This window comes from Symphalangus syndactylus, chromosome 18 (assembly GCF_028878055.3).
Source record: "Symphalangus syndactylus isolate Jambi chromosome 18, NHGRI_mSymSyn1-v2.1_pri, whole genome shotgun sequence".
In the NCBI taxonomy this organism is placed as follows: Eukaryota; Metazoa; Chordata; class Mammalia; order Primates; family Hylobatidae; genus Symphalangus; species Symphalangus syndactylus.
Window position 1 is genome coordinate 101,079,531 of NC_072440.2, and position 20,838 is coordinate 101,100,368.

The following is a 20,838-nucleotide window of genomic DNA, read 5'->3' on the forward strand; positions in this document are numbered from 1 at the left end:
TTTAGGAGATTTGATTCAAAACATTTGTTTAATGTTCCAAAACAGTATGTCCACATAGATATGACATGAATACTTACTTAAATTGTTGTATGGAAGCAAGTATTACTTGCAGCTTTTTCTTCTTGATTCTTTTATAAAGAATTGGCTTGAATACCAGTATGCCATTATTTCATACCCACTTGTGATTTACATAGTAGGAACATAGTAAATTCATTGAATCATCTGGAAGGATATATACATATTAATATTCCAACATGGCACATGTGTACATACATATGTAACAGACCTGCACGTTGTGCACATGTACCCTAGAACTTAAAGTATAATCATTTAAAAAAAAAAAAAAGTTTGTGTGGCCAGGCGCAGTGGCTCACACCTGTAATCCCAGCACTTTGGGAGGCCGAGGCAGGTGGATCACGAGGTCAGGAGATTGAGACCGTCGTGGCTAACACAATGAAACCCTGTCTCTACTAAAAATACAAAAAAATTAGCCGGGCATAGTGGCACACACCTGTAATCCCAGCTACTCGGGAGGCTGAGGCAGGAGAATCGCTTGAACCCAGGAGGCAGAGGTTGCAGTGAGCCGAGATTGCACTCCAGCCTGGGCAACAGAGCAAGACTCCATCTAAAAAAAAAAAGAAGTTTATGTTACATTAATCAGCCTATCTTGAAAAGAAAAGAAAAAAAAAACTTCCCACAATAAACATTTAGAAAATTCTACAATATTGTGGCTCCTAATTTTGCCTTTTATTTGACTGTGGGTTAAGGAATTTATGGTTCTGCTTTGCCGTCATTCTTTTTTTTTTTTTTTTTTTTTTTTTTTGAGATGAAGTCTTGCTCTGTTGCCCAGGCTGGAGTGCAGTGTTGCAATCTCTGTTCACTCCATCCTCTGCTTCCCGGGTTCAAGCGGTTCTCCTGCCTCAGTCTCTCGAATAGCTGGGACTACAGGCATCTGCCACCACGCCTGGCTGATTTTTGCATTTTTAGTAGAGATGGAGTTTTGCCATATTGGCCAGGCTGGTCTCGAACTGCTGACCTCAAGTGATGTGCCTGCCTTAGCCTCCTGAAGTGCTGGGATTACAGACGTGAGCCACCGCACCTGGCCTTTGCCTTCTTTACTATTATATTTCTCACTAGCTTTGCTTCTCTAAAAATTTTTTTTATACTAGTAACTAAATCTGCAAACATTTTTGAACAAGTGTCCTGAGTAAGATTGGGTATATACCAGTTCTTGTTCAGAATGCTTAAATGATCTGGGAGTTTGATACCTTGCTTGTGGAAGGCAGTTCAGATTCCCACCCCCCCCCCCCAAAAAAAGACCCCACTTTTGACCATGTTATTTAGAAGCTCATTACTGTTGCTTTTTTTATAAGATTGATCCTCACTCCTGCTCCCCCCTCCACTTTTTTTAAAAATTGTAGGCAGTGAATAGAAATTCTGATATGTACAGCGAAACTAAAACTTTTATGGTAAATTCTATACCATGATAATTTTTTTTTTCCCTTGAGACAGAGTCTCCCTCTGTCACCCAGGCTGGAGTGCAGTGGCACGATCTCCGCTCATTGCAACCTCCACCTCCTGGATTCAAGCGATTCTCCTGCCTCAGCCTCCTGAGTAGCTGGGATTACAGGTCCTCACTACCACACCTGGCTAATTTTTGTATTTTTAGTAGAAAGACAGGGTCTCACTATGTTGGCCAGGCTGGTCTCGAACTCCTGACCTCAAGTGATCTGCCTGCCTTGGCCTCCCAAAGTGCTGGGATTACAGGCATGAGCCACTGCGTCCGGCCTGCATACCATGATAATTTATCTGATTAAAGAATGATTGCAATAAAGTATTTGTTTCACTTTTAGCTTTAAATTGCTTTCATAGTAGCAGATTGCCATCTCTGGTTATTTCATAAATTGATATTCTTTGATCTTTAATTCTGCTATGTGAACCTTTATAAAGTGTTAATTGAGATAGAAGAAAATCTGCTGATTATTGAAGTAATTGGGATAATGGATCTGAGGAAGCAAACCAATAGTGAAACATAGTACAACTGAAAAATAAATCCGATCATAATTGTGGCCTTTATATGCTTATCTCTCTTGGTAAAGAACATTCCATGCACCATTATATTTATGTGTATAAAATGTTTGACTTTTTGGGAAAACTTGTCAGAGTGACTGACTTATTTTTATTTATTGTTTTATTCAGTGATTTTGAATATTTTCACAGAGTTGTACAACCATCACCATTACCTAATTTTAGGACATTTTTCTCACCCTCCAAAGCAGCCCTGGACCAATTAGCATTTATTCCCCCCAATTCCCCCTGCCCCCCTGCCCCTGTCAACTACTAGTCTATTTTATGTCTTTATGGATTTGCCTATTCTGAAAGCTTCCTATAAATCAGATCACACAACATGTATGTATGTCTTTTGTGACATCTTTCACCTAGCCTAATGTTTTGACATTCATTCATTCATGTTATAGTATGTATCAACACTTAATTTCTTATTATGGTTAAATAGTATTCTGTTACATGGTTGTACCACACTTCGTTCATTCGTCACTTAATGGACATTTGTGTTGTTTCTCCTTTTTGACTATAATGAATAATGCTGCTTTGAGTATTCTTTCATAAGGATTTTGGTACATATGTTCACACATTTCTTTTAGGAATCTACATTGCAGTGAAATTGCAATGAAATGAGTTTCATTTCATGAATCTACGTTGCAGTGAAATTGCAGTGAAGTGAGTCATCGGATATGCCTATAATTAATTTTATTGAATTATTTCAGTTTTCCAAATCTCAGCTCTTATTTTTAAATGACTATTAAATATTTAATTGTATTAATGCCCCCATAGTTACTATACTTTTGTTAGAAATACCACTTTTCATTTTTGTTAATATAAATTAGCCACAGTAATAGGTCAAATCTTGGGCCTATCTGTATTTCTTAGAAATATATTATTAGGGTGATTTCTGAATTCAATAGATAAATATTGACATATTTTAAAAACTTTTATTCTTTTGCAGGTAGAGAGGACTTTTTTGTCTTTTTAAAGCCATTTATATATCCAGTTTGCTGTGTTTTTCTAGTGTTCTTATTTTTATGGCAAATGCTTCCTTGCTTTCCTTTGTAGTTTTGTCACCCAGATGTGTACCCCTAAACACCTTAGTTTAGTTTTGGCATTAAAAAAAAATTTAAGTTCAGGTATATCTTTTAAATCTCTCAATGTAGAGAGTTTCCCTCTTCTTTCATTTACTTTTGTCCCCAGGTTGAAGAAACCTGGATTTTGCTGATCTCTTCTTGTGGTGTAGTTTAACATGTTTCTCTCTCACTTGTAATTTTGTAAATTGGTTGTTAGATATAGAGGCTTGATAAGATTCAGATTTCACTTTGGAAGGGGACGGTGTCGGACTACTTCATAAGCCAGGTTCATAGGCCACCTATAAGAAGACTAATGTCTGGTTATCTGGTGTGTTACCAGCTATTTGTGCTCAGTGTCTTGATATATCATTTATTAAGGTTTGTAAAATGATACTTCAGTTCAATCATTCCTCCTTGGTTATAGTGACTGGAATACTTCTGTGAAGAAAAGTAATTCTCTGTTTACTTGTTAGTTACTCAGGGTGCAGTTCCCACTGGAAGGACAGGATAAATGCTTTATTCTTTTATTGTATTTACCAGTTTTCAAAATAAGGGTGACCAGTTGTGGGGGAGAATCAGTTTGAACTCATGGACTTAAAACCTGTTTGATATGTTTCAGTCCTTTGAATATCTTATTGATGCTCAAATTGTGGTACCTTTGACCAGTGGGATCAGAATGAGGTTGGTTTCTGAAACCTTTAACGAAGCCTTAATAGTCTTTGATAGCTTGCTTGCAATGTGATGTAACAGGGTGCTCCAGACCTATCTTAAACATTTGCTGCTCTTGATGTGTAATTAACTGTGCTTGTAGGTCTGTCTTTTATACATGTGTGAGTTTTTCTTTACAATAGATTCCTAGCATTGGGATTGCTAGGTCAGATGGTATGCACATTTGACATTTTGATTGATAGCACCAGATTGCTTTGTTAAAAAATTTTTCTTTACAAGTTTACATTATCTTTGTACAATTGATGTTCTCTTTCACCACAGTTTTAGCAAATACTTGATATTGTAACTATTCTAAATTTTTACTAGTTGCATGCTTGAGAAATAAGGTGTTAACTGTGTTAAGTTGTACTTCCTTGATTACTTATGAGATCCAGCATCTTTCATATGCTTATTAATAATTTATATTCCTTATACATTAAGCCTAAAAATATGATTTATATTTTTATAAATTTATAATATAATTTTATAATAATACATAATTTATAATATAATAATTTGTATTTTATACATTAAGCAATGTATAAGGAATATAAATTTCATTGCTAATGTATAAGGAATATAAATTAGTAAGCAAATGAAATATGCTAATCTTTTATAGTGCACTGAAAAAGATTTCAAAGTAGTGTAAAATTTAAAGTAAATGCTGTTTGCAATAATGTGATTTTTAAAAGTGGGATACTGAATTTGATTTACTAATATTTTGTTAAGCAGTTTTGCATCAATGTGCATAATGAGATTTGACCTTTAATTTAATTTAATTACTTAAACATGGGCTCTTGGTTTTCTTATTATGGTAAGACTAATAGACATAATAGGGAAGCATACTACTTTTTTCTGTGCTTTGGTATGGTTTATATAAAATATAAACTATTCATTTCATGAGGCTTGAATGAACTTAACTTGCAAAGCTTTCTAGAAAAAAATTCTTTTTTTTTTTTCTTTTTTCTAGAGACAGGATCTCACTCTGTTGCCCAGGCTGTATTTAGTACAGTGACAAGGTCATGGCTCACTGCACCCTCAAACTCCTGGGCACAAACAATCCTCTCACCTCAGTTTCCCAAGTAGCTGGTACTGCAGGCTCATGCCCTGGCTCATCTTTGGTAAAGACTGGGGTCTCACTATGTTGCCCAGGCTGGTCTCGAACTCCTGGCCTTAAGCATTCCTCCCATCTCTGCTTACCAAAGCACTGGGATTATTATAGACATGAGCCACTGCACCCAGCCTAATGATATATTTTTCCATTTAAAAAATGTATTAGAAATTTCAAACATATCCCAAAGTAGAAAAAAAAAAGTATATTGAATCCCCATGTACAGTTCACCCAGCTTCAACAATTACCAACCGTGGCCAATCTCATTTCAGTTATGCCAGGAATTACAAACATTTTTTGGTAAAGGGCCAGATGGTAAATATTTAGGCTTTGCAACCTAAGAGGCAAAATTGAAGATATTACGTAAGTATTTATATAATGAGAAAACAAATTTCTGTACAGTTTTTATTGATAAAATTCAAGAGATAATAAATACAATTTTAAAAATATAGGTCTACTAATGAGAAGAGTGAAATTCTTTTCTGGATGTTTGCTCAACTGGGGTCCACAATTAGTGTTTCCTGTCATCAAAATTAAGTGCAAATACTCATCTGTTAATGCTGGTGTGTAAAAATATTTTACATATTCATCTGTGAAAATGTCCTTTCACACAGCTAGGTATTGCCACGTACTATAATTATCCACTAACATATGATTTTTTTTTCAAGTTTTAGATTTATAGAAAAATTGAGCAGACGGTATAAAGTTCCTATCTATCCCCAGTACAGTTTTCCCTGTTATTACAAATGTATGAATGAACCATTATTGATACGTTAAAGCCTTTATTTAGATTTTTTAAATTTTTACCTATGTTCTTTGTCTGTTTCAGGATCCCATCCAGAATACCACATTACATTTAGTTATCGTGTCTTCCTAGGCTCTTCTTGGCTGTGACAGTTTCTCATACTTTCCTTGTTTTTGATGACCTTGACAGTTTTGAGGAGTACATGAATTATACTGTAGGATGTGGATGCTCCTCTGTAGGAATTTGTCTGATGTTTTTCTTATTAATTAGACTAGGGTTATGGGTTTTTGGGAGAAAGACTGCAGAGTTAAAGTGCCATTTTCATGCTGTCATATCAGGAGTACATACTAATACATTATTTATGACTGTTAATGTTGACCTCAAGCATATAATTTTGATTTACCATGTTTATCACTTGGAGAAGGCATTTTCAGAAAATTTTATAATTCTTCTTTTGATAGTTACAGGTTAATCATTTCTAATTGAAGATTAGATAGAAGAAGCCCCTTGATTGGAAAGTTCAAATAGATTTTGAAATATGGATATTTCCCTTGTACTTACATTTGGGCCAAAAATGCTGCTTCAAAATGAGGAAATTAACATTGATACATTACTGATTAATATTCAGATCCCAATCAGGTTTTCACCAGTTGTCCCAGTAATGTCTTTTATAGCAGGAGGATCCAGTTTCAAACCACATCACATTTATTTTCTTTCAGTTTTGAACATTTCCGCAGTCTTCCCTTGACTTCTCAACCTTTTTGGCTGTAATATCCCCCACTAGGCTGCCCCTTTGCTTGGATGTCCTTTGGACCCTGTTTGTGTTACCAACCACAGGTTCCTAGGATCCCAGGCACTAGAAAATGAAATGAGGCAAAAAAGTGTCCCAGACAAGGCTTTATTCATGGCTGATGTTAGAACACAAAGGAGACAGCACTGGAGAGAGAGTTCTTCAGCTGGCTCCCTGAAGACAGGTCGTTTTGTTGTTTTAAGAACCATGATGACATAAATAAGCATGAGATACTTGAATGTCGTTACATGTGCAGGGTGGAGCACAAGGTGTGCAGGCGCAGTGAGAAATCATGGTAGTACACACATGGCATGATAACAAAATGGTGAATAAGCTCCTCCCTGGGTGGGAAGTTTAGTATTATAAGGAGGCAAGGGGTAGAGATTAGCCATTCTGATCTTATGCACATATGGGCGATAGGATTAACTCCCTTGAATAAGATTTAAGGTGGGATGCTGTGTATTTTAGTTTCTTCAAGATCATACTTCAGTTGAGTATGGCACTTGGTAAGATTTAGGGTGGGATTCTGCTTATCTTAGTTTCCTCAGTTCCAGCCATCAGCTGGAAGGAAGGTCAAGGTAGGGGTAGAATCCCATCCCTCCTCTGTCACACTTGGGCTTTGGTATCCCATGGCACCCATCCTCACACGTGAATGGTCCTCCTTCCCTTCCTGAGCTCTGATACCCTCTGTGTGGCTTGACTTCTGACTCCTTTTACAGTATGTTTTGATGAATAGTAATTCATAATTTTAATGCAGTAAAAGTGTAATCAAACTTTTATGGTTAATGGCCTTTTGTGTTCATTAAAATTTGTCCCTACCTTGAGAGTATGAAGATACTGTGCTATATTACCTTTCTGACTTTTATTTTTTCCCTATTAACCTGTCCTATCATAGTCCATTAGGGCTCCTATAACAAAATACCATAAACCAGGTAGCTTATAAACAACAGAAATTTATTTCCCAAAGTTCTAGATGCTGGGAAGTCCAAGGTCAAAGTGCTGGCAGATTTGTTGTCTGGTGAGAATCCACTTTGTTATATATGGCACCTTGTCTCTGTGTCCTCACATAGTAGAAGGGGGTGAATGAGCTCCCTTGGGCCTATTTTACAAGGGCAGTAAACCCATTTATGATGGCTGACTTCATGTTATGCTAACAAGGTGACTCAAGTGGCCTCCATGACCTACTCATTTTCCCAAAAGCCCCTTCTCCTAATACCATCACCTTAGGATGATGGTGTTATACCGTCATTAGGATTTCATATGAATTTTGAGGGAACACAAAACATTCAGACCGTAGCACCTATGATCAGCCCAGAATGGATTTTTTAATAGAGTGTTACTTAAGGATTCAATTTTACTTGTTTCCATATGGATATTCAGTTGTTCCAACATTACGTATTGACAAAACTTTCTGTTCCCCACTGGTGTATGTTAACTCCTTATGTTGTCATTCATTTATCCATCTGTGCATAGATCTCTTTTGGGGTTCTGTATCTCACTGCATCATTTATCTATTCTTGCCACCAGTAACACAATACTTTAATTAGCGTGGCTTACCTTGCTTGGTATTTATTGGAGTTTCTTAGAATTACGGGTTTATAGAGTTCATCAAACTTGGAGGTAGTTTGGCCATTATTTCTTTAAATGTTTTTTCTGTCTCAGCTCCTGTCCCCTAAGCCCCATCCCCTTTCTCAGACTTCAGTTACACATGTCTAATCTGCTTGATGTTGTCCCATAGGTAACTGATACTGTTTTTCCCACCAGTCTTTTTTTCTTTGCATGCTTTATTTTGTATAGTTTTTTGGCCATGTCTTTAAGTTCATGGATCTTCTTTTCTACAGTATCTACTCTAACTTCAGTCCCATTCTATTTGGCTTATTTGACTCCACAAAATTGTTTTGAGATTCATCCATGATGTATATCAATATTTCATTCCTTTTTATTACTTTTATTACTTTTTATTATGTATATCCTTGTAGGGAGATGTGACAATTTATCTGTTCATCTATTAATGGACATTCAGGTTTTTTCCAGTTTTTCTGTCTTATAAATAAAACTACATTATTATTTCTGGATTAACTTGATTCTTTGAAAGTTGTTTTTAAGCTGTGGTAAATTTAGAGTTGCCTTTACACTGATGGAAAATATATACGGTATCTCTTTTCTGTTGTTCTAGTGGCTGTATTTACCATTTTAACATGCACATTTAAGTTTTCAAAATTAATTTTATTGAGGTATAATAACTATACAACTTTACTGAGGTATGCAACTTTTTATACCTTTGTAAGACAACTTTATAATAGAACTTTATTGAGATATAATTTACATAGCATAAAATTGACCTATGTGAAGTGTATGCCTTAGTGAGTTTTAGGAAATTTATAGCATTGTGGAACCACCACTACCATCTGATTTTAGAGCATTTCCACCATCCCAAAGTGGTCACTTGTACCCTTCAATGACATTTCCTATTACCCTCTGAGCCCCAGGCAACCATTAATGTGCTTTCTGTCCCTGTAGATTGCTTTTTCTAGACAGGTCTTATAAATGGAATCATACAATATGTTGTCTTTTGCATCTGGTACTTTTTCCTTAGCATACTGTTTTTAAGGTTCACCCACATTGTAATGTTTGTTATACTTCATTCCTTTTTAGTGCTGAATAGTATTCCATTGTATGGTGTGGTATAATAAATAATATATCTAGTCTTTGTCGCCATTTCTGGCACAGAGCTTTAAAAGCCCTGGAATTTCCTGAGTGATAGGAGTGTCTTTGTTAAACCAGTGAAGTGACTCACGTGTCCTCCTGATAGCTTCAGGATGAGGGCTGACCACTACAAAAGACCAAACACATGATTAGAAAATTAAGGCTTTTAGCTGCCAGACCTCCTGGGAGAGGGAGAAGGAGATGTTGGGGGAAGATTAGAGTTTGAGGTTAATCATTCGGCTAGTGATTTAATTAATCATGTCTGTGTAATGGGGCTCTTACAGAAACTCTGGATACTGACACTCAGTGGAGCTTCCTGGTTGGTGAACACATTGATGTTCTGGTGCCAGGAGAGAAATGCACTTTTATTCTACAGAGAGAGGATGCAGAAGCTCTGTAATCTCTTCCAGACTTTGTCCTGTGTGCATCCTTTATAATAAAACTGTAATCATAAATATAGCACTATGCTGAGTTCTGTGAGTCATCCTAGTAAATTGCTAAGCCTGAGGAGGTTGTGGGAACCCCTGAATTTGTAGCCAGTAAGTCCAAAATGTAGGGAACCTGGGGATCCCCAAAGTGCAGCTGATTTCTGAAGTGAGGGAAATTTTGTGGAAGACTGAGCTCTTCACTTGTGGGATCTCATACCAAGCCTTGATGGTTAATGTCAGAATTGCATTGCAGAACACCCAGTTGGGGTGGAAACGGTATACAGATGTACTCCATGTTGTTTGTTCATTTACCAGTTAATGGACATTTGAATTGCTTCCACTTTTTGGCCATTATGAATAATGAATAATGCCGATATGAATATTTGCTTATTAGTCTTTGGTGGATATATTTCATTTCTTTTAGGTAGGTACATAGGCGTGGAATCCTTGATTGTTTGCTACATTTATGTTTAACTTTGTAAGACATTATCAAACTGCTTTCCAAAGTGGTTGTGCCATTTTGCATTCTCATCAACACTTAACTATTTTGTCTTTTTTAGTGTAGCTATTCTGATGGGTGTTAAGTGGTATGTCATTGTGGTTTTAGTGTGCATTTCCCTAATGACCAATGCTATATATATCACTTGTAAATATTTCCTCCCAACCTGTGGTTCATCTTCTCATTTTATTAATAGTATCTTTCAAGCCAGAAAATTTTTATTTTGATGAAATACTATGTATCAGTTTTTTATTTTGTCAGTTGCGTTTTTGGTGTTATATCTAAGAAACCTTTGTCTGATCTAGGTTCATTAAGATATTCTCCTATTTTTTTTAACACTTTTGTAGTTTTAACTCTTAAATTTAGGCCTATAATTCATTTTGAATTAATTTTTGACTATGGTGTGAAGTAAGGGTCTAAAAATACTTATCTTTTTGGCTGTAGCTATCCAGTTGTTCAAACTTTTTTTTTTAAACAATTTTTTCCCTCATTAAATTGCCCTGGCACCTTTGTCAACAAATTTATCGATCATAAATACAAGGATTTATTTCTGGGTTCTCAGTTCTGTACAATTGTGTCCAATTGATCTATATATCTTTTCATATGCCAGTACTCATATCTCACTTTGTTGCACAGACTGGAGCACAGTGGTGCAATTGTAACTCACTGTAAACCTCAAAATCCTGGGCTCAAGCGATCCTCCCACCTCAGCCTCCCAAGTAGCTGGGACTGCAGGTGTACCACCATTCCTGGCTAATTTTTAATATTTGTGTAGAGACACAGTCTCCCTTTGTTGCCCAGGCTGGTCTTGTATTCCTGGCCTCAAGTCATCCTCCCACTTAGGCCTCCTCAAGTGTTGGGATTACCGGCATGAGCCACCGTGCCTGGCCAGTATTGTCTTGATTATTGTAATTTTGTGGTAAGTTTTGAAATTGGGAAATGTAAGTCCTCCTGCTTTGTTCTAGTTCCAGATTGTTTTGGCTTTTCTGAGTCCTTTGCATTTCCAAATAAATTTCAGGACCTGCTTGTTGGTTTTTGGAAAAGACCCACTGGGATTGAGATGGAGATTGCATTGAATATAATGATCAATTTGGGGAGAGTTGCCATTTTGATAATATTGATTCTTCCAATCCATGTACATGAGGTGGTCTCTTCATTTATTTGCGTATTTCCTTTAATCATTTCAACATGTTGTATACCGACAGACACACGCGCGCACACACACACACACACACACACTTTCGCAATTTGGTAACCAGCCTTATCATGCTTTACTCTTTCTTCCTTCTCTTCATCCTGATGCCTTCCATTTTAAAATTATGTCTCACATAATCCTCTTACTTGGATTTATTCCTTTTTTTTCCCCCTAGTCAGAGTCTCACTCTGCTGCCCAGGCTGGAGTGCAGTGGCACGATCTTGGCTCACTGCAACCTCTGCCTCCTGGGTTCCAGCAATTCTCCCACCTCAGCCTCCCGATTAGCTGGGATTATGGCATGCACCACCATTCCTGGCTCATTTTTGTAATTTTAGTAGAGATGGGGGTTTTGCCATGTTGGCCAGGCTGATCTCAAACTCCTGACCTCAGGTGATCTGCCTGCCTCAGCCTCCCAAAATGCTGGGATTACAGGCATGAGCCACTGCTGTGCCCAGCTATTCTTTTTGTCAAACTGTATTCTCGAATAATTTTTTTGAAAAGGGTCTGTCAATTATAAAATTTTTTTGTCATCTCCTTTGTTTTCTTGTCTGCCATATTCTACAATCAAAATTATTTTCCCTCAAAACTTTGAAGATATAGCTATGTTGCCTTTTATATTCAGTATGTTGGCTGAGAGGTTTGTTGCCAATATGATTTTATGTTTTTGTATATATGGCATTTTTTGGAAACAGGATTTTTCTCTTGGATTTCTGAAAATTTAGCCCTAGCTGTGTAAAGTATCAGTTTCATTTACAGGTTTTCTTGATCTTAGATTTTTAACTTTACTCATTTCTAGAAATTTTTGTTTTCTATTCCTTTGTTGTTCTAGTCTATATACTCTCTAGAACTGCTTTTAGGTAGACATTGGTGCTTTTCTGACATTGCTCTGTATTTCATCTCTTACTCCTTCAGTGTGTTCAGAGAACATTCATTTTCTCAGTTTTCTAACTGTAATCTGTCTGTCATCAGTCATATAGTGAATTCTTAGACTTCAGGGTTTTTTTTTGTCCTCATATCAGCTTAATGTTTAATTGATGTGACATCTGTTACCCTTTTGAGGGTATCGATTTTACATATATTTTTTGTTTTCTTTTGAGACAGAGTTTTGCCCTTGTTGCCCAGGCCGGAGTGCAATGGTGTAATCTCGGCTCACTGCAACCTCCGCCTCTGGGGTTCAAGCAGTTCTCCTGCCTCAGCCTCCCAAGTTGCTGGAATTACAGGTGCCTGCCACTACGCCCGGCTAATTTTTTGTAGTTTTAGTAGAGACAGGGTTTCGCCATGTTGGCCAGGCTGGTCTTGAACTCCTGACCTCAGGTGATCCACTTGCCTCCGCCTCCCAAAGTGGTGGGATTACAGGTGTGAGCCACCACACCTGGTCGATTTTACATTTTTAAAGCTGTCTTCGGTTTGTCCTATTAAACATTTCCTTGAGTATTATTTTTGTTTCTCAAATTGCTGTTTTCTCTATTTCATGATGTTGGTTTTTCTCAAATATTGATTCTTAGTTTTATCTTTTCCCTGTTTGTCTGTGGAGGACTTGTGTTTGCATTGCTTGTTTCTGGGAGGGGTGTGACATACTGTTTGGTAGAATGTACAGATAGGTTTTTTTCAGACATTGTGGTTTCTCTGTCTTTCTGGGGGGCCAGTAGCAACCTGGACTGGTATCTTCTTTCTCTGGTCCCAATGCTACTGCTGTAGTCTCAGTACACTGAATGTCTCTTGTTTATCATGAACAAGGTGATGGGGAAAGGGAGAGAAGAGTTTCGCCTCTTTCAAATATGGCTACCAGTGACTCATTCTTGACGTTGATATGAGGCTTATTCCCTCTTCTTGTATCCGTTGAATCTAGTATCTCTAGATTTTTTTAAATTGCTCCTACCTCCTCAGCTCTTTTCTGTGTGAGTTATGTGCAGTAGTTTGTTCAGAAAGCTGTTTTCTTTAAACTATAGTGAATTCTTCTGTCATTCTTTCACCTTTAATGTTCCTTGTTCCTGTTTGTTTCTTTTCTTAAATGGTTCTATTTAAAGTTTCTTTTGTATTGTGTTCTCCATGAGGGGAAATATTCATTTATGCTTGAATAAGGTACCCATATAAAAATTTTGTCTGATAGTGTTTATCCATTACATATGCCTTAGTCTAAAATAAAAGATCTCATAAATTTTTGTTTTGGTTATGAAATAGTTTGCCTTTTTCAATAGTAATAATAGTTTTTTAAATTTTTGTTCTGATTATGGTTTTTGGTTTGGGTTTTTAAAATTTTTTCCTTTTCCTTTTGTTTTCCAGCTTTTTTATGCCTTTCAAGATGATAGGTATCTGTACATGGTAATGGAGTACATGCCTGGTGGAGACCTTGTAAACCTTATGAGTAATTATGACGTGCCTGAAAAATGGGCCAAATTTTACACTGCTGAAGTTGTTCTTGCTCTGGATGCAATACACTCCATGGGTTTAATACACAGAGATGTGAAGCCTGACAACATGCTCTTGGATAAACATGGACATCTAAAATTAGCAGATTTTGGCACGTGTATGAAGATGGATGAAGTAAGTAAGCAAATTATTTAAAACGATAGTGTTTTGAGGGACAGAAATAAATGAAATACTTTAAATCAGGTCTTCATAGTTTTGAACAAAGGTAAATTTAGTTTTCATAACTGTATAGCACCCAAACAAGATATAACCAACTTAAAACATTTCCTTAACCAACTTAAAACATTTCTTTTATAATCATTTATGTAGCTGTTGAGTACTTATCAAGAGAAATAAAAACTTAGCTAACCTAGTTATCTTCCTCATAGACTGTTGACAAGCATTTGCTATCGATCAAAACCGGTTCATGTGTATAATCTAGGTGAAGAAGGACACAAAATCTAAATTAAGGTAAATAGGTATTTTCACCACCATTGTTATTTCTGCATTTTTTTTCTTTAAAAGAAGAGGTAAAAGTAAGTAAATTTATGTTACAACCTCCTACTCACTCCCTCTGCATCAACCACACAGAATAAATTTGGGAACATCATTTGTTGCGATGCTTTACCTGTTGAACAATTCATATTATGATTAATAGGTTCAGTGGCATTAACCTCGTAGCTAATTATGATACTGATTTATTTTGGTTGTAAAATTTATATATCTTGCCCTTTTCTCTGTAAGTGTGCAGTAAGTAATTCTTGATGGAGAGGGATCGGGTTCTGTTTCCTTTGTATTACCCTGTTGGACCTAGGAGTCGACTTATAAATGTTAATATATATTGACAGCAAACTGTATTTCATCTTTTGTATGTTTTTTATAACTTTCCAGTATGCTTATAAAGCTAATCTTATTTCTTGGTAGTTACCTAGTGAAATGTTTATTTTGAGTTAAGGTAATTTTCTCTCTACCTCTTAACTTATTCATGCCACCTGTATGACATTCACTTTTATTGATCATTCTACTTTCATCAGCATTCCAACTTCTAAGCTCATCTCAGATTTTACCTCAGCTTTAAGGTTCCTTCTGATAATCCTGACCTGACTGATCATTCTTTAATGTCATAATGTCCATAATTTCCTCACATAGTCAGAATTTGTGCTATACTTTATGGGCCATTTTTGTCTATCTTAATCTACCCAGCTAGAACTTAACATCTCTATATATTTTTGGTCTTTTTGATAGAGTCTGTTATTATGTTCTGCAACCCTTAATCAGTGTTTAATAGGTGGAGATTTTTATTGTACCCAAAGCTCCCTCTTGTGGTATTTGGTATAATATAGTGTGAAATGATTAACAGTGCAAATTATCTTTAATGAAAATGAAGTATGAAATAATTTCCTAATAGAATGCTAAACTTATGTCTGCTATACATAAGAGAATATGTTTTTGTGCTGTACTTCCATGAATGTATTGCGATTTTCATTAAACCAAAAACTTCTGGGGCTAGGGTACAGAGAAATAAATCATACCACATGTTTTTAGGGAGGATAAGGGTGGTTACGGAGAGAAAGGTGTAGAGGAGGAGAATATGGGGAACAGGATAGAATATGGTACCTACAGAATAATTGTGTAAGCATGTAAGCAAATACTTAAATTGTCTCTTTATAAGGCAAAGTAAAACATGGCCTAATTTTGTTTACTATTTTTACTTTTATTTATTTTCATTTATTATTTTTAATAAATTTAAAAAATATGAACTGCTTCAAGAATTTGCATGTTATGCTTGTGCAGGGGCCATGCTAATCTTGTCTGTATCATTCTAATTTTAGTATATGTGCTGCCTAAGTGAGCACTGTTTACTGTTTTTAAACTCAGATAATGGACAGTTGAGTTAATTATACTCCTTGGTTCATAGTTTATTGTCGTGAGTAGTCAACATGAAGGCCTCATCTGGCTTTTATTTTATATTTTCCTCCATTCCGTTTCTGTCTCATTCTGTCTTTCCTCTCCCTAATAGATAGCTAGTATACGTTTACCATATGTTTTTGCAGATTATTAGTATAGTGTACATATATGTTCTTAGCTGGTATAAACCGTATCTTGATATAGATGTCATTTTGTTTGCTGTTGTTACTCAGCATTGTTTTTATATCTCTCCCTGATAAATGTCAGTTAGTTCATTGCTTCTTTCTGCTGCTTAGTATTCCATAGTATCTATCAATCAATTTACCTTATTATTCCTTGGATGTTTGATTTCTAGGTCACCTCCAAATCCCTGCTAACAACAATACTGTCTTGAACATCTTTATATATGTCCCATGTATATGCTGACAAGGGGTTCTCTAAGTATAAACATAGAAGTGAAACTACTACATCAGAGGGTACATAAAGAAAGAATTGCCCGATCTCCAGAATGGCTGTGAATGTTTGTAACTTCTTACTACCAGTACATGAGAGATCTTGTCTCCCCATATCCTTGCTAACACTTATTATTCAGTTCTCTAAGGGTTACCAGTTCTATTGATACACAGTAATATCTTTAAACAATTATATTCATCTTATTGGACTAAGTTAGCCAAGAAAAAAATAAATAAGATTTGTAAAAATTACGTTAATCTTTTTTTGTTGTTATTGTAGACAGGGTCTCCTCTATTGCCCAGGCTGGAGTGTAGTGGTGTAATCATAGCTCACTGTAGCCCGAAACCCCTGGGCTCAAGGGATCCTCCTGCCTTAGCCTCCTGAGTAGCTGGGACAACAGGCATGCACCACCATGCCTGGTTCATTTTTTTATATTTCGTAGAGACAGTGTCTGTCTATGTTGCCTAGGCTGATCTCAAACTCCTGGGCTCAAGTGATCCTCCTGCCTCAGCCTCCCAAAATGCTGGGATTACAGATGTGAGGCACTGTGCCTGACCAGTTATGTTAATCTTGTAACTAATGATGACAAACCTCTCTTCATATATTTGTCAGTCATTTCTGTTTTGTGAATTGCCTATTTATATCTTTTAACTCTTTTAAATTGCTTTCTTGTTCATATACAGGGATTGCTTATATAATCTAGATAGTGATTCCATAGATATTGCTGATATCATCTTCCATTGTGTTACCCATCTATACCTTCCTTCGTTTGAATAGAACTCCTTCATTCTGATGTAGTCAAAGATGTTTTTTAACAAATACTGAACTTTTAAAGTGTTGTTTTACCCCAGACCTCCATTCCTCAAGCAATACTAAGGATAATTATACAATGTTTAAGAACAAAAGAGTTTTTTATTAAAAACTATAGTACATTGAATTTATAATTTTCTATTAGTTTTTTAACATGAATAGTCTTATTGCAAGTTTAAGGCTCAACACTTCATATGCCTTTGTTTGATTATTGTTACTATACCAAAGCCATTAGAAATGTCCCTAGTTTTGGCCAGCTGCAGTGGCTCACACCTGTAATCCCAGCACTTTGGGAGGCCAAGGTGGGCAGATTGCTTGAAGCCAGGAGTTCGAGACCAGCCTGGCAAACAAGGTGAACCCCCGTTTCTACTAAAAATAGAAAAATTAGCCAGGCGTGATGGTGCATGCCTGTAATCCCAGCTCCTTGGGTGGCTGAGGCATGAGCATTGCTTGAACCCAGCGGGTGGAGGTTGCAGTGAGCCGAGATCATGCCAGGCCACTGCCCTCCAGCCTGGGCGACAGAGCAAGACCCTGTCTCAAAAAAAAAAAAAAAAAAAAAAAAAAAAGAAACGTCCATACTTTTATTCTCATCTACTTACAGAAGGGACTGTGACTTGGTTTTATACAGCTTACATGCCAAAAATTTTTACATTTTTAAAAGTTTGTTTTAAAAAAAAAGAAGAAAAATATGTGACGGAGACCCTGTGTGGCCCACAAAGCCAAAATATTTACAGTCTGGCCCTTTACAGGAAAAATTAGCCAACACTGTATCTATAATATAGACATATGTGCTCAAATTACTTTTCAGCCATCCTGACTTCCTATAAAATGTTATGCCATGGATAAAAGCAAAAATAAAATACAACTATAAACTTACAAGGACTAAAATGATTTGTCACTCTCAGAATTAAGAGTAATAGTATCTCGTTAAATTATATCATTGATAAATTGTATATTACACAACTTTCTGGATGCAGTTGCCATCACCCTTATTCTCTCAGAAAAGAAAAAAACTTATCTAAATGTGAGTGAGAGTCACATTGTAAGATATTTATATGTAGATGTGTCTCAGTAATAGGTGAGAGCTACTGCTATGTTGGGTATACTCTTTGCGTGTCATGCATTTTATAGCAACCTTTACCTCCTTTTAAGACTACTTTATATGTTAGTGTTTTAAATTACCTGAAGAGGCCAGGCACGATGGCTCATGCCTGTAATCCCAGCACTTTAGGAGGCTGAGGTGGGTGGATCACCTGAGGTCAGGAGTTCGAGACCAGCCTTGCTAACATGGCGAAACCCCATCTCTACTAAAAACACAAAAATTAGCTGGGCACGATGGCGCAGGCCTATAGTCCCACCTACTCAGGAGACTGAGGCAGGAGAATCGCTTGAACCCAGGAGACAGAGGTTACAGTCAGCCAAGGTCGTGCCACTGTGCTCCAGCCTGGGTGACAAAGTGAGACTCTGTCTCAAAAAAAAAAAAAAAAAAAAAATTACCTGAAGGAAAAAAAAAATTACCTGAAGACGATTTTTATCCATTAATATTCTGGCATATACCATTTGACTAAATAGAGGCTATAATTTTTTAAAAGCTAACTGGTAACTTTTTAAGTAATTTTTTTAAAAAAAGGTATGCATTTTCAAAAGGTTTCTTAGATTATTTTAAATGTATCGTATTAAATATGTATTTGCTAAGTGTATTTGATGTATTATGGACAAAAAAAATCATAAATTCAGAGAATTTACTGAAAACACTGAATTTACTGAAAAGAGAAGAATTTCCTAAAACAGAAGCATTCGGTGATTCTGTTGATCAAAAATTCCATTTACAGTTTTTTTTCCACCTTTATAGGAAGCATTTCAGTTGTTTTTAGACCAACTCCAAGATTTCTGATTGACCAGTTTTGTGTTTTCAGTAAGTTATCTCGATTTATGATATTTTTTGACCATGATAACACATCAAATATATTTAGAAAATACACATTTAATCTGATACATTTAAAATAAAATAATTTGAGAAACCTTTTGAAAATGCATACTTGATTATCTGGCTCTCCAGCTTAATACCCTTCAGTAGATTTCTGTCATCTACTGAATTAAGTTCAAACTCTTTAGCTTGTCACATGAAATTTCTTCTGATATGACCCCCTGCCTGCTTTTGTACCCTGTTCTCTATCATTTGACAGTACTTTATGGCTTAGAAGTCTTGAGTTACATGTAGTTCTTTCTGTACTATGATATATCATGATTCTTGGCCTACATATATGCTGTCTAAAAATCTGCCTGGAAAATTCTTATTCGTATTTTGAAACTCAGTCCAAAGTTTGCCATCTTGTGAAAGCTCCTTAGGTTGGCTTGTTTGTCCTTTCCACATATCCCCCTTTTAGAGCATTTTCTTATTTTTTGACACTATACAATGTTCAAGACTTGTCTTCTATTTTCTCTGTCTCACCTCTGGAATCACCTACTTCTCCAGGAAGCTCTGATTCGTTTTATTAAAGAATGGTATTTATAAATCAATAATTGGGTGCTAGATGTGCTCATTGCTTCCGGACTGTCATTACTTCTAGGCCCTGCCAGCTGACAGAGTTAGGGGGTATATATTGTATATACTAAATGTACTAAACCATAAGCCACATGCACAAATGTTTATATTTAATTTTGTATATGTCTGTATATATAGCATATTAAAAATTAGGAGCTCATACTGATAACTCTGATTCAAGTCCAGCACCACTGGGTTTATTCTAGTCTCCCTCCTTTCTTTTTTGTAATTTCTTTCGTGAACAGTAAAACTCTCGGCTTTCATTATCTGCAATATATTTACTTACCAGTTCAACCCTAGTATACACATAAAATTATTTCAGAATTGTCAGTCCTTACCCCTGTGACAGATTTGCTAACCAAAATACATGATTTTTATATACTTCTTTCTGTTTTTAATTAGTCTTACAGTATCCTGTTAAGATGTTATTTTCCAGAGTTACCTAGTTTAGTTTGTTTCTTTCTACCTTCTCTAATGTGGTTATGTTTATTTATAAAACAAGTTCATTTCTTGTTTTTTTTGTGTTCCATTTAGAGTTCCCCCCACATCCTGATTGGTTTTAATGTTTATTTTTTTTTGGATACGTGAAGTTTCCTCTGGTTTTAGGAGATAGAGCTATACAAAATGTATGCTCAGAGAAGAGTCAATTGCTCCATATTCCCATACCCTGTTCCCATTACTCCCTTCTTTCTATCCTTTGCCCACCCACCCACTGTTGGTAAACTAATCTCTTTAGTTGTTTACTTATCCTTCTCACAGTTCATTTAAACAGGGTTAGAGACTTGTTATAAATGTAGATGTCATATTCATATAATTTGAGGGCTTCCACATAAGACACTTTTTAAGTATTTTTAAATATCATTTTCAAATGTTTGTTTTAAAAACTTCAGTATGCTACCCAAAAATTATGGTTAGAACATTAATTTTCCAAAAGCCGAGTGTTATTCACATAGTTTAGTATGTGAATATAGTTTACTATTAGTAATTACTATATAGAATATAATAGCGTATAAGCAATAAAAATCTTTAGTCCTACCCAAGTATTTATTCTGCAAGTGGTTAGTCACACTGATATGCAGCTTATCCTTCCAGTTTTCATTGTGTGGAACTTTACATTTAGTTGATTTGGATTTCACTGCATTTCTTGAACAAGTTTATACCAGGTTGTTCGTGTTTCTTTATGCTCTTTTTTTCTATCTAACCTGTCATACCATCCTCTCTCCTTTAAACCCTAGCTTATCCATCCTTTACAGCCTAACTTTATGCCAATTCTTTCTTATCTTGCCCTTTCTTCTCCTTCCTCTGAACCTTTGAATGCTAAGTAATTTTTCCTTTGGTTGCGTGTGTGTGTGTCTCCAGTAAGTTGGTTTTAGTGGCTAAGTCTCATATAA

General features: G+C 36.0%; 1 protein-coding gene and 1 non-coding gene across 2 annotated transcripts in view; one reads left to right on the top strand and one right to left on the bottom strand.

Moving 5' to 3' along the window:
• Positions 1-20,838, top strand: part of ROCK2 (Rho associated coiled-coil containing protein kinase 2) — a 168,001-nt gene that overhangs the window by 96,412 nt on the left and 50,751 nt on the right. Inside the window, exon 5 of the mRNA XM_055253796.2 lies at positions 13,606-13,866. Coding sequence (XP_055109771.1) covers positions 13,606-13,866 — 261 coding nt within the window. The remainder of the gene's footprint in view (positions 1-13,605; positions 13,867-20,838) is intronic.
• LOC129468780 (U6 spliceosomal RNA) lies at positions 15,481-15,587 on the bottom strand. Its single transcript, XR_008652840.1, has one exon. It is a non-coding gene; the product is annotated as a U6 spliceosomal RNA (small nuclear RNA).